Source organism: Anabrus simplex, chromosome 2 (assembly GCF_040414725.1).
Source record: "Anabrus simplex isolate iqAnaSimp1 chromosome 2, ASM4041472v1, whole genome shotgun sequence".
In the NCBI taxonomy this organism is placed as follows: domain Eukaryota; kingdom Metazoa; phylum Arthropoda; class Insecta; order Orthoptera; family Tettigoniidae; genus Anabrus; species Anabrus simplex.
The window spans coordinates 749,747,493-749,763,352 of record NC_090266.1 but is presented as its reverse complement, the minus strand read 5'-3'; the positions used below and the strand labels follow the sequence as shown (position 1 = coordinate 749,763,352).

General features: G+C 36.0%; 1 protein-coding gene across 1 annotated transcript in view; it reads left to right on the top strand.

Annotated features, from left to right (window-relative positions):
• Elp2 (elongator complex protein 2) overlaps positions 1-15,860 on the top strand; it is a 273,780-nt gene that overhangs the window by 110,002 nt on the left and 147,918 nt on the right. Inside the window, exon 5 of the mRNA XM_068226276.1 lies at positions 1,695-1,927. Coding sequence (XP_068082377.1) covers positions 1,695-1,927 — 233 coding nt within the window. The remainder of the gene's footprint in view (positions 1-1,694; positions 1,928-15,860) is intronic.

The window sequence follows — 15,860 nt, the reverse complement described above, 5'->3', positions numbered from 1 at the left end:
TTATCCCCATACCTAGTACAAACAGGTCACTGTTTTCCAATCTAACAGTAGGCGATTTCATTTTAATGCATGTCAATTTAGTATTTTTGACCAAACAAATGCACTATTATCTTTAACGCCTAGTAGTTATAAAAGTTTTTTACTGGATGCTCAATTAACATTTTGTAATATTTATAAAAACTGACAAAAAGCTTTAACTTTAGCCAAATAATTGTATAAAGGAAATAAGTCACAATGTGTCGCATAAAATATGCTACCAATTTTAATCTAAGGTTTTATGGTGTACACCAAATTTTAATAGTCATGTAAGAATATGTTCAATTTTTATATATATATGTATATTGTAAGTTATGTTAATATTGTACTTAGGCCTTGTCACAAAGTTTCCTTTGGCTGATGATGGCATACAAATAATGCCAAAACCGGTCCCAATGTTTGGAAGGTAATAAATACGTGATGTGTTAATGACGTCACATTGTTTTTGTATTGAAAAGGTGGACATAATTATCCTCAATTTATAGTGTAAAGTTTTTAACTCTTAATCAGGAAGTGTATACGACCTTTAACCCCAACCAAACACCAGCATGAGCCGAAGCAGCCCCAGCAATTCTTGAAATAGTTAGGATAACCTGAAGAAAGACTACCGTTAACACAAAGCATGACTTTTTCACTTCTCAGGTGAATATTCTGCCCATGGATTTGCCAGGATCGGAGTCTTGGTGGGGGCTCAGCTGTTGGCCAATGTGCTGGTCACGCCCCTCAAGCGTATTAATGTAGTTGCAGTATTTTGGGAACAGAACATTTCCTTAATTTTCCACCAGGTAAATTTCCTTATAATCATCATATCTATCTTAACAGAACTATTTCATGAAGATTATGGTCTGACTGAGTAGCTCAGACGGTAGAGCGCTGGTCTTTGCTGGCAGGTTCGATCTTGGCTCAGTCCAGTGGTAATTAAAGGTGCTCAAATATGGTGTCATCATGTCGGTTGATTTACTGACAAGTGAAAGAACTCCTGCGTGGAAAAATTCCGGCACCTTTGCATCTCGAAAAACCGTAAAAGTACTTAGTGGAATGTAAAATGTATGGTATTATTATGAAGATTGTGGTGAACTAAGTATTAAATGTGCTCAGGGTAGGTTAACTCTTCACTTCTCTGTAGTATTTTGTAGTTGGGAGTTAAATGGAATGTACTTATTTCTGGAAAATGCTAAACATTGCTACCCCTCTGACAGTTGTAAAAGTTGGAAATTATGTATGACTGAGTGAGTTGGCTATGCGGTTTGGGTCACATAGCTTTGAGCTTGTATTCGGGAGAAAGTAAGTTGAAACCCCCACTGTTGGTAGCCCTGAAGATGGTTTACTGTGCTTTCCTATTTTCATACCAAGCATATGCTGGGGCTGCTGCACCTTAATTAAGGCCACAGTCACTTCCTTCACACTCCTAGTCCTGTCCTATACCGTCGTCAACATAAGACCCGTCAATGTTGGTGTGACATAAGACAAGTAGCAAAAAAAAATGTATGTTTTAGGTTGGATAAAAATAAAAATGTGACAGAATTAATCACTTGTTTATGTGGTCATTGGAAAGCATGAATAAATGTAAAAGTGAATGGAAATTTAAAATTTGTCTTGTTTGCAGAAGAGATTAAAATGGAACAGGTTATGTGATATTGAATTATTTGTGATTTCAGAGTCTGGTGAAAAATTAGAGCAACCTATGATGTTTTTGTCGTCATCTATGGATAAGTTAGCAATTGTATGGAGACTAAATAAGACATCTCATACCTGGGAGGATACTGTATATCTTGGTGAAGATGCTAGTGAAATGCAATTGGGTTTCAGCGGTGGTAAATTTGGACCTGATGGTCTTAGTGTGTTGATCCATGGGTTCCATGGTAGTCTTCATATGTGGGATTTTCATCCAGTAAGCTACTTTTTATAACCATTAATTTCTTTTAGTATCTCATTCAAACGTTACTCCATAAATAGGTCACAATGTGATAAATAATCTCTGAAAATGGTAGGTAATAGATTAATAGGTAACAGTATAATACAGGTGCATTAGCAGTAGTTGATTGGTTATTGTCTCCTATGCTGGAGTTTACGGAATTGATTTCTGGGACCGTCATTTGGTACTTAAATTTGATTGATATGTACCAGTAGGTTCATTGGTACCTTAAAGGACTACCTTTCAGGGTAAATTTCTGGCTCTCCTGCATTTCTTAACACTAATGGTATTTGAAGGAATAAAGTTATTGAGAAATAAAGTTTATAAGTAATTTATGTATACGTTATTGACAGTTTAAATTAAATTTTAAGTTAATTATAGAGCCCATCACTACCTTACAATGTCGGTCTGAAAACAAAACATCTTAATATTCTGATGTGTTAGCAGTAACTGTAAGACACAAAATGACCCACACTGATCTTTCTTGCACTGGGCGAGTTGGCCGTGCGGTTAGGAGCGCGCAGCTGTGAGCTTGCATCCGGGAGATAGTGGGTTCGAATCCCACTGTCGGCAGCCCTGAAGATGGTTTTCTGTGGTTTCCCATTTTCACACCAGGCAAATACTGGGGCTGTACCTTAATTAAGGCCACGTCCGCTTCTTTCCCATTCCTAGGCCTTTCCTATTCCATCGTCGCCATAAGACCTATCTGTGTTGGTGCGACGTAAAGCAAAAAAAGAAGAAAAAATCTTTCTTGCCATTATTTCCCTTAGTACCAAGCGAATGGCTGCATGGTTTGTGTCATGTAGCTGTCAACTTGCATTTGGGGGAGAGTGGGAGTGGGTTCGAACCCCACTGTCAGCAGCCCTGAAATTGGTTTTCTGTGGTTTCCCATTTACACACCAGGCAAGGTACTACTGTACCTTAATGAAGGCCATGGTCGCTTCCTTCACAGTCCTAGCCCTTTCCTTTTCCAACATCACCATAAGACTTATATGTGTCGGTGGGATGTAAAACAAATAGTAAAAAAGTAGGAAATTAAAATAAATTTTTAAGAGTAAAGATGAAAAAAGATACACTCCACAGGATTGTTATCAGGGATGAATAGTGAGTTCCAGGAAACTGCACATAGATAAAGCAATTTTTTTTTCCAATCTTGCATAAACACAACATTTATTTTAAGCCCTCTGGAAACTACTGTAATGAAGAGAATTTATAGTGTAAAACTCTTCTTGCACTTCAGGAGGTTAAATGGACTGTATCACTATTGACCTATCCAAGGCTTATGATAGGGTTGATCATGGGAGACTACTGACAAAAATGAGTGGTTATATGGGTGGTTAAATTTCTAGAAAATTGAACTCTGAGAACTAGAGCAGGTGAAGCATTTTCTGATCCTGTAGTGATTAAGATTGGGGTCCCACAAGGCAGTATTATTGGAACTTTTTTTTTCTTATGGGTATATAAATGATATGAGTAAAGAACTGGAATCACAGATGATGTCATTCTGTATAGAGTGTAGTAAATAAGTCACAGGATTGTGACTACAAAAAGACCTCGACAGTGTTGTGAGATGGACAGCAGATAATGGTATGATTTCAGGTTTTAAGTTTAACCAAGAGAAAAAGTCCTCTCAGGTTTAATTACTGTGTTAATGGGATGATAGTACCTCATGGTGATCACTGTTAATGTAAGGACTTCACTGGGATAATCATATTAACTAGGTTCTAAAGAAATGGTAGAGATCTCTTCACATGGCTATGGGGGTTATTTAAGCGTTGTATTAAGGATGTAACCCAAATTTGAGTATGGTTCCTATGTATGGGACTCATACCAGGATTACTTGATACGAGAAATGGAAGAGATCCAAAGGAAAGCACGATGTGTTCTTGGTGAACTCCGACAAAAGAGTAGTGGTACAAAAATGTTGCAGACTTTGTGCTGGGAAGATTTGAGAGTAAGGAAACGAGCTGCTTGACTAAGCAGTATGTTCTGAGCTGTTACTGTAGAGATGGTGTGGAATAACATTAGTGGATGAATGAGCTTGAGTGGAGCTTTTAAAATTGAGTGAGTGGCTGCGTGGGTTGGGTCATGTAGCTGTCAACTTGCAATGTCAGTAGCCCTGAAAATGGTTTCCTGTAGTTTCCCGTTTTTACATCAGGCAAATGCGGGGCTGTACCTTAATTCAGGCCATGGTCGCTTCCTTCCCGCTCTTAGCCCTTTCGCATCCCACATCGCCATAAGACCTGTCTGTGCTGGTGCAAAATAAAGCAATTTGAAAAAAAAAAAAAAAAAAAAAAAAAAAAAAGGAAAAAAGAAAGCTTTAAAAAGTAGGAAAGATAAATTTAGAATTCAAGAGTACATATTGGGGCAGGTTGAGGAACAAGGGATTGAAATAATTTTATCAAGGGATAGACAGACATGAAAGTAGCGAGAATGATTGCTGGTACAAACAGGTGGGAACAATGGCAGGAGGTTACTCGTAATGAGGAGATAAAGGCTAATTTAGGAATGAACTCGATGAATGAAGCTGTACGCATAAACCGGCTTCGGTGGTAGGGTCATGTGAGGCGAATGGAGGAGGATAGGTTACCTAGGAGAATAATGGACTCTGCTATGGAGGGTAAGAGAATAGAGGTAGACCAAGATGACGATGGTTAGACTCGGTTTCTAACGATTTAAAGATAAGAGGTATATAACTAAATGAGGCCACAACATTAGTTGCAAATCGAGGATTGTGGCGACGTTTAGTAAATTCACAGAGGCTTGCAGACTGAACGCTGAAAGGCATAATGGTCTATAATGATAATGTATTTATGTATGTATGTATGTATGTATGTATGTATGTATGTTAACCAAGCTCGATAGCTGCAGTCGCTTAAGTGCGGCCAGTATCCAGTAATCGGGAGATAGTGGGTTCGAGCCCCACTGTCGGCAGCCCTGAAGATGGTTTTCCGTGGTTTCCCGTTTTCACACCAGGCAAATGCCGGGGCTGTACCTAATTAAGGCCACGGCCGCTTCCTTCCACTTCCTAGGCCTTTCCTCTCCCATCGTCGCCATAAGACGTATCTGTGTCGGTGCGACGTAAAACAAAATAGCAAAAAAAAAAAAGTTTGTATGATATGTTTAATAAATTTTGCATGTTCAAAACATTTAAGGATAGACTTACTTCAATTTTTTCAAAAAACATTTCAATGTCTATTTCAGATCTTTGGAGTGCTTACTCTTAGATCCCAAAATGATTTGGTTGTATTTGAATCACAAATATGTCTTAACCCATTTTCATCCTATGTAAATACCTTAGCAGTTCACTGAGAAAACACATTTAAATCCTGCACTACGGCAGTCGTCTGCACAGTGTTATTTAAAAAAATCATACAAAACCAACTGGTAAAGATTCCTTTCTGAAAATTTGCATGCATAATAACGAAGGAATAAGCTTACCAATGCCACTTTTCTAGTACGCCTGCTGAGTGTGGTATACCTCAAAACATCAGATATTTTGTCGAACAAGGGGTTCATGTATTCACAAAAAACTGCGAGTTCAGGTAGTGTCTGCGTATCAGACTTTTTCGATAAGTTATCACTAACCCTGCTATATTCACTAAACGTATGTACAACATGGATATTGTCACTTTTTGTCCAGTTCCAATCATTCAACTTAGTCTGCACCGAGGCACAAACTTGTTTTGAAAGACTTGGCTCACCGTCGTCATTTGTATCACTTTCCGTGTCATCAGCACTATTACACGCATCATTCGAACTCAAACTAAGACCTTCAGGGTCTGTTTCATCGAACAGACATCACTGTCTTCATAATCGCTCTCTAAAACACTATCTATTAGCTTTCATATTCCATCTTCATCAACACCATCACATCTGCTTGACGCCACGATTGCATCTGACGTAAGCGAAATAATATGAACATTTGATTTTCCATTCCAGTGGTATATAGGGTCAAAATGTAAGTACGTCTGGTAACTGATCAACCCAGTTTGATGTATTTTATTCAAATAGGTTTTTCAGGGAATAGTTTTGTGATAAAAGTTGTCCTTTTCCGGAGTAACTTCGGCCATGCCAAGAACGTACAGGAAAACATTACACGGCTGCCGGTACTTTAATTACAATCCTGTTTACTTCAAGAATGCTTTATAAGAGATTAATAAAGCCACAATAACAATAAACGGGGAAGTTTATCCAGACAGGAAGGGGAAAGACAGTTCTAATTTTCAATGGGGTAACTCCGGCCTCTCTTTTGATAATCATAATTCATTACTGAATAACAATTAGATTTATGTTCATATTTAAAAATGAAGAACGAAAATGGCAGAACTTATATTATATTTTTTAGAAAATTACAGGGAACATTTCACATTTTAATTTTAAAAATATACGAGAAATTGGCCGAAGTTACCCCGTTTTATGGTATCAGTGGGAAAAGAGGAGACAGACCATGGAGGGTGTGAAAATGAAAGGACCCTAGGCCTCGCAAATGTAATACCATCGTGGTCATAAGGGAGCATGTATTGACCAAGTGAGGTCGAAGAGGAAGGATGAAAGTAAGGAGCCTAACACAAGTAAGTGGAAGCAATGTCAAACTCAGCTAGGGGACCCATGTTTGCCAACCTATGCTTCAGAGATCAGAACCCCTGGCTTTTCCGTTTTAGTCACCTCTTACGGCATGCAGGGGATACCATGGATTATTCTGCCGCCCTTCACCCACAGAGGGTGACTTGTAATCCTTCTTAGAGAAAGAGACAATCATTACCTGTGTGATTCCATAGTTAATGTTACACCTGTTGTACACCATCAAATTTTCAATTGAATTCAATACCTCACAAGAAATGTTGTCAACTCTTGTCAAAGATTGTTCAATATTACTGAAGGTTTGACAAGATTTGAAAAGATGTGGTAAGGTTTGATAGCATTTTTTTTAACATGGAGGAAAGTCAAACAGCAGTTGTGGTTCTTGGACTAGCATTGGGATACATTCTTAAAAAGAACAGAAACATGCAATAAACCATAATTTACATGGGGAAAATATTAATGTGGTTATCTTCAACATAATTTTTGCAATGTATTTACTACCATAACATCCACGTAGTAGGGAAAATAAGAGTAATCCACCAGCTGTAAAAATCATATAACCACATTTCAGTTGAGAATTATTGTGCAAATACAGTATATTTAGATAGTATGTTGCGTGCTATATATGTGTGTATCTATTAGAGCATAGTAGAATAAAATAGTACTAATAGTAATCTGTCTATGCATTTAGCTTTGTTGATAATCTTTGAGTAGTTCTTGTAATTTTCATTTCTCTTTGTGCTTAGTAGTAACATATTGTAATTACGACACGTCTGAACGTAGTTTAAAATTATTGTAGTGTATTGTAGTATCTAATTAGAAATTGGTGTGCTTATTCTATTGTAAAATATTTCTGTAGTATAGTAGAAGTATCTGTAGAAACTCTCTTAGTAGAATTCTGTTGTTGTAATTAGGATATACCGGGCAAGTTGGCCGTGCGCGTAGAGGCGTGCGGCTGTGAGCTTGCATCCGGGAGATAGTAGGTTCGAATCCCACTATCGGCAGCCCTGAAGATGGTTTTCCGTGGTTTCCCATTTTCACACCAGGCAAATGCTGGGGCTGTACCTTAATTAAGGCCACGGCCGCTTCCTTCCAACTCCTAGGCCTTTCCTATCCCATCGTCGCCATAAGACCTATCTGTGTCGGTGCGACTAAAGCCCCTAGTAAAAAAAAAAAAAAAAATTAGGATAGGTTTAACTGCAGTTTAGAATTGTGTAATTCTTGTTTATTCCTTTCAGTATTCAGTAATTAACGGCAGTCTTTATCCTGTTAGGGTGTTGTAAGATAAAAATATAGTATGACTAAGTATTATAGATATCAGTACTATAATATATAAAAAAATATAGGCGAAAAACGTCCCGCTCTACGACATAATAATGTAATTTTTTAAAATGTAAATCAATAAAAACATATTGTAACTTATTGAAAAGATGGACTCTCAGAGAACTTTATTTAGAAAGGTATATGTTGCTTAATACGGACCCAACGATGAGATGTATAACTTATAATATTACAGCCAACCAGGCTAATAAAATTCCCAAGTTCCATAATCTCAAGATTGAAATAGGTAAAATAATAAAGGACATAAGCTCTTTAAAGGAATGCTTGAATCACAGTTTAGTTCCCAACTTCATAAAATCTGTTCAAAGGAAATTTCATTCAGCTTCAAACCAAAGTAAAACCCAGAATAAAGTAAACAAAATATGGATTAATAATGAAATAAAACTTTTATACAAAAAGAAAACACACCTCAACACGCAACTTTACAGAACATATTTAAATGCCTCCCAGCAGCTGGCTCCCATAGAATGGGGCTAATTTCAAATGCATGTATCAAACGAATTGGAAACCATTCTTTTTTTTTTTTTTTTTTTTGCTAGTTGCTTTTTGTTGCACCGACATAGATAGGTCTTATGGCGACGATGGGACAGGAAGGGGCTAGGAGTGGAAACGAAGCGGCCGTGGCCTTAATTATGGTACAGACCCAGCATTTGCCTGGTGTGAAAATGGGAAACCATGGAAAACCATTTTCAGGGCTGCTGACAGTGGGGTTCGAACCTACTATCTCCCGAATACTGGATACTGGCCGCAATTAAGCGACTGCAGCTTTCGAGCTTGGTGGAAACCATTCTAAGCAACAAACAAAAATCTGTAGACAACAAACTCACACGCCTCAACGAATCAAACCCAAAAGTAAAAGACCAAACTGCAAAAATCAAAAAATTCAACACATCATTAAGCACTCCACTTACAGTAAAACTGTCCAGCGAACATTTTACTGAAGATGAATTAAACTTGCTCAACACCGGGCGAGTTGGCCGTGCGATTAGGGGCACGCAGCTGTGAGCTTGCATCTGGGAGATAGTGGGTTCGAATCCCACTGTCGGCAGCCCTGAAGATGGTTTTCTGTGGTTTCCCATTTTTACACCAGGCAAATGCTGGGGCTGTACCATAATTAAGGCTATGACCGCTTCCTTCCAACTCCTAGCTCTTTCCTATTCCATCGTCGCCATAAGACCTATCTGTGTCGGTGCGACATAAAGCCACTAGCAAAAAGAAAAAAAAACTTGCTCAAGAAAGGCCTTAAATTCAATTGGCCTAATTCCCACAAAGATAAAGACATTATAACGACAATAGCCGAAGTAGAGTGTGATAAAACCAACCTTCCCATTGAACAACAAAATGGCGTGAGATACGAAATTAAGAAGAAACTCGCCAGTTTGGTGAATGAAATAAACATAAATTCGACACATACCAATCACAAACAGAATAAAGATTTACAAAATAAAACAGAACAACGTCATTGTCACAAAGTTAAATTAATGAATTTCATTGTTTTGTCTGTATTGAACCAAGATTGCAACTTTTATTATAATTTGGATCCACCTTATTCAGTACATAAAAACTGTTGTTTAGATGAAATTGCAACATATATTTCAATCAGAACTAGTTTCGACGCCCCTTTGCGTCATCATCAGCTGATATAGGTTCTTGGAAAAATTGGCAATCACATTTTATCTACGTCAAATTGAACACAATTTAAAACCATATTAACAACCTAAAACTGTGTTTCGATTATACTGTCTCAAAGTCCATATTTTCTACAAGTCCAAGATTTGCGAGTCATAAATCTTAAATAAAAACATATGCAAACTGGTTTTCTCACTAATAAAATAACGTGAATTTAAAAGAACAACAACTTAAAAATAAAATAGTCTTGAAGAAACATTAGCTTAATTTATCACACTTCTTAAAACGTGACGTAGAATCGTATTAAAATACTTCAATAAAATTTTCAGAGTCGCTTTAATTGAGCAATCCTAGTGAGGTGGAAACGAGCAATCGGTCCTTTAAGATGTTAACAACTACAACGTTCCCAGTTCAATGTGGACCTCAAAAGATCGCTGTCCATGCGAAGCACAATGAAGCGAGCTAGGATTGCTCCATTAAAGCGACTCTGAAGATTTTATTGAAGTATTTTAATACGATTCTACGTCACGTTTTAAGAAGTGTGATAAATTAAGCTTATGTTTCTTCAAGACTATTGCATTTTTAAGTTGTTTTTTTTAAATCCACGTTATTTTATTAGTGAGCAAACCGGTTTGCATATGTTTTTATTTAAGATTTATGACTCGCAAGTCTCAGACTTGTAGAAAATATGGACTTTGAGACAGTATAATCGTAACACAGTTTTTGGTTGTTAATATGGTTTTAAATTGTGTTCAATTTGACGTAGATAAAATGTGATTGCCAATTTTTCCAAGAACCTATATCAGCTGATGATGACGCAAAGGGGCGTCGAAACTAGTTCTGATTGAAATATATGTTGTAATTTCATCTAAACAACAGTTTTTATGCATTGAATTGTATCCAAATTATAATAAAAGTTGTAATTGTCACAAAGGCCATTAAAAGCTGCACCGCATTAATAATGAACAAGAATGAATACATTAATAAGACAGAAGCCTCTTTCTTTAATAAACAAAAATCCCACAGCCTGAGTCCAATGAAATCTCAAGATTTTGCTCAAAAATTCATCCTTTTTAATAAATGAACAGGAATCAGAAAAATTAATAAACATGAACCCAAATATACCAACAGCTAGAGCACTACCAAAAATACACAAAACAGAAATTCCCATCAGACCTATCATCAACAGTAAAAATAGTCCAACATATAAAACTTCACATTTAACACATAGTTTTCTTTAAAAACATTAAAAATTCCATAATAATTCTCCACTAAAAAATTCAATTGATTTTTGTGAGAAGTTACAAAAATTTAAAGTACAACCAAATTACATCATATGCTCGTTTGATGTTTCCAATATATACTCGAACATTCCAATAAAAGAAATGGTCAACATCATTAAAGGCAATTTAACCAAACACAGTCATCTCAGTGTAATGGAAATCGATGAATTTATCAACATATTAAATTTCGTACTCTACAATAACTTCTTCATAGGATATAAACTTCATGGTTTTGATCCGTATTGAATTGTGATCACAATAATAATAATAATAATAATAATAATAATAATAATAATAATAATAAAATTAATGTCATATGGTCCACCTTTTTCAATACTACATTATGCAATATTATTGAATTACGTTACTAAGCTAGGGACTAGTTTTGGCCTTGGCTGGCCATCTTCAGCCTTAATGTAATGCATCTAATAACTAAACAAATGTAAAAACACACAATTGACATGAAAACTAATGTACAAAACACACAATTAACATTAAAATCTGGGATGAACTACTTCACTTTTAATAAGAAAATATATCATCAGAAAGGGTTATCAATGTTAGATCCAGCTTCAGGCATCTTAGCAGACATTTACCTTGACCCTGTAGAACACACAAAAATCAAAACGAAAATACAAGGTTTAAGCCTATGGTTGCGCTATGTCGATGACACGTTTATCATCATAGATCAAAGGTTCAACAACAGTAACAAAATTTTGCAATGCCTTAACACATTAGATCAAAATGTAGAAAATTTATTGCAAAAGGTGAAACCTGTAAGTCCATAAATTTTTAGAGATCACCATCACATGTAAAGACGATAGATTCGAATATCAAATTTATAATAGGCCAACCTTTTCACCATCACATCACATGTAAAGACGATAGATTTGAATATCAAATTTATAATAAGCCAACCTTTTCACCAAACACAATCAAGAACAACTCGTTACATCCCAACAACAAAAAAACAGGCAGCGTACTATAGTTTAATACATAAAGCTTTTAGAATACTTCTTACACCTGTAGACCTCAACAAAACAAGGAATTACAATATATAAGGTACACAGCAAAATTCAAAGGGTTTAATACAGAAATGGTTAACCAAATAATAAGAAAAATCAGAAATAGTCAAATGTCAAAATTAATTCTGGAAAAACAAAAAAAAAGTCCAAATTTGCCACATTTATTTACAATAATCCCATAGTCAAATCTCAAAATTAATTCTGGAAAAACAAAAGAAAGTCCAAATTTGCCACATTTATTTACAATAATCCCAACATATATCAAGTTTCGAACACGTTCAGAAAACATGACCTCAAAATTGCGTTTAAAACACAAAACACCAACCAAAGCATATTCCTGAATCACAATACCATCAACTCTTACAAAGACCAATACTCAGGTTCCAGGATTTACAAACTCACATGTACTCATTGTTTCCCCTCATACATAGGACAAACAGGACAAAGTTTTTCAACATGATATTTAGAACACTGTAATGCAAACAAATATAATAAATTCTCAGCCATGAGTGTACATATGAAAGAAACCATAGGACAAGATTTAACCATTTGAAAGAGTATCAGAACAGGTAAATTAATGAACGAATATGAAAACATCTACATTTTTATAGACCAGATTTTTAATAGAAACCATCATTTAAATGACATAGAGACTAAAAATCCTTCATACGATCATATCCCACAATTATTAAAAATATTTAAAAAAAGGAAAGTATGTTTCAAAATTTTAATAAATCGCCATACGTAAAAGTTCCTCCCACAGAAAATACCCCTCCTCTGAGAACAGCCAATACCTCATCCGTCCACCCCACCCCTCCCCAACCGATACCCCTCCGTGTAACACACACAGATACAACACGAGGCGCATGGAGTTAGCCATAGCCAGTCGAACAGAAGGTGTCACTAGAGCTAGCCAGCCGCAAGAGAGGCGAGGGGGTGAGTAAGAGCCAGCTTAACTTCCTCAATTTATACTTCAGTTCACACAAACTTCACAACTAAGACACATTTTTTTTGTTACAGACTCTGTCAGCCAACATCAACCATTAAATTGAAGCAAAAAGACTACAACACTTTGTTATAATGACTGTGAGAAGTCCCCTCCTTGAACCTACATTTGAAATCATTCAAGAAAAGGCTAGGAAAACAACAGATAGGGAATGTGCCACCTGGGCGACTGCCCTAAATACAGATCAGTAGTGACTGATGATTGATTGATTGATTGATTGATTGATTGATTGATTGATTGATTGATTGATTGATGATCATTTGCAGAGATTATGTTATGTTGCATTTACTCACTTTAATTGAATAAAAATTATAGCAATGCAATGGAAATTCATATCTCTTTACATGATTGGCACGATTGTTCATAATTTTAAGCACGAAAAGTAACATTCAGCCAATGGATCATATAATATCTTACAAATACGCCAACAAAATTTAAGTCCCATGGTGACACTCAAATTCGCGAACATTCCAGTGAGATCACACCATATGGACATTCAAGATCAAATAACCCAACCAACCAGGAAAATACGCTCATTGGATATTAAAGACTGAATAATTCACTACCAACTAATGTCATTCACAAGTTATAAAGCATAACAATTAGGTTTTTTATCAAATGTTCAACAAGTGTAGACTCACTTTTTTAAACAGAATAATTGTATGTAATCTAAATATTTTTATATATATGGCACATTTTACCAATCAAAATAATTCAAATCAGCTGGATGTTTCTACTGACCACATATTTACACAAAAAAATATTTTAGTTAAAAAGAATCCATGTTAGCTTGACAATTTTAAGTATTTTAATCAGTAAACAAATACCCAGGATCCTTGATATTTTGATCTCATAGTGTGGGAACAGCAGGTGAAGATGCCTAAAAATATAGGTGAAACATGTCCTGCTTAAGACAATAATGTAATTTTTTTATGTAAATCAATAAAAACATATTGTATTGAAAAGGTAGACTCTCAAAAAAAGTTGTTTAGAAAGGTGTAAGTGATATGTTCCAAGCTGTCAGTGGAGAGATGGTGTGGAATGACATTAGTAGACAAATAAGTGTGAGTGGTGTCTTTAAAAGTAGGAAAGATCACAATATGAAGATAAAGTTGGAATTCCATAGGACAAATTGGGGCAAATATTTGTTTATAGGAAGGGGAGTTAGGGATTGGAATAACTTACCAAGGGAGATGTTCAATAAATTTCCAATTTCTTTGAAATCATTCAAGAAAAGGCTAGGCCACCTGGGTGACTGCCCTAAATGCAGATCAGTAGTGATTGATGATTGATTGATGATCATTTGCAAAGATTATGTTATGTTGCATTTACTCACATTAATTGAATAAAAATTGTAGCAATGCAGTGTAATATCTTATTACATGAAAATATATTAGGAATTTCATAATAATAATAATATGCAAAGATCATCATAAATTGATCATTGCTGACAGTGTTTGCCTTTAGGTTACTGTATCGTAATAGACATAAAAGGTGTCTACTTCCTTGAGATATTTCTCTTGCAAACTCCTCATACACTGCCGTTTTATTAATTTTATTGGGTTACTCTATGGAGTCCGCTGAATATAGGCAGGAATGTGCCTCATAATTAGCTCTTAATAGAAACACAACATCCCTCGGTCATGAAGACAAAGCCATTTTTGTTGTTTTGATTCCCGTGCCAGCAATCTGAGTATGCCTAGTGACATAGCGTGCACCGTTATAGTTCTGTTTCTATAAGTTTCAACTTGACAGTTAACCGGAAGTCAAACATTGGTGCCAAATTGTTACGAGTACAAACAGCTGATTCACGACACATAACATGAACAGAAATGTATACTTGACTATAAGTCCAGAATCAATTATTCTTTGTGGTAACATGCATAACTCATGTAAGATTAACAATAGGGATAAGGCTACAAGATAAAAATAGATCAATGCTCGAACAGATAAAACTTCAGAAAAACTTGAAAAACTTGACATGATGTTTCTACTCGTCATCCAGAAGAGCTCGTGTTGCTAATCAATTCAGTTTCTCCTAAGGAAGGAAAAATCCTACAGTGGGAATAAACCACTCATTTCTGAGTCACTATCGGCATTGTCATCGTCATTTGAGGTTTTGCTCTCGCTTGGCCGCAGTAAGATAACGTCTTCAGCGTAATGGTCTGTGATACTTTCCCTCTCCCAAGTTTCACTTATCTCGGATTGTGTCTCACAACCTTGTTCCAGTCTTCCACGCTTACACAGACTACGGCTTCCGAAAGAAGTCTTTCAACTTCCGAAACTGGGAAGAGTCTGTTATTCGCAGCTACATAATACTTCACTTTGGCCAAATCAGTTGTACGGCATTAAAATGGCAATGGTATGATGGAATGCGAACAGCGTTATGCCCATGCCTCCTGGTTACTTCATCCATCATGTAAACTGGGTACTAGGGCTTGTTTTATTTCACAAGATGCATGAGATCCCCCTTCCTCATGTCACTGTGAACCAAAATATTGTGCTCCTTCAACCACTCAATTAACTCATTATTTCTAGCCGTCATTGTTGGTGATTTGTCAAGAATGACCGATGAACTAACAAAGACCGCAAAAAGAACTGAGCACAACACAACACCCAGCTGATAGCACGTGGTTATAGTAAAAAACAGATCGACAACACTGGTAACCAGAACTTGAGTCTAACGTGCTCTCTCAAAGCGATCGGCTTCCTATGATTGGCTGTTTATTGATGTCAAGTCGAAACTCATAAGAACTGAACTGTAATACTAGAATTCCTTTGTTCAATTCTGTCAACAGATTGGCAATTCTTTGATCGATTAGAACTTGTTCTAATTCACTTGCAAGACTTTTGAAGACTTCTCAAGACTTGTCGAGTACTGCAAGCAATTTGACAAGTAAACTTGTGAAGTATTGAAAATTCTTGTGAAATCTTTAATTTGGCAAAAATTTGATCATGTATAACTGGCTTTAGAAAGAAAGGAAGAGGTTTTTAAATGAACTCTATTAAGAATTATGATGAGTAGAGGTAAAAAATATGTT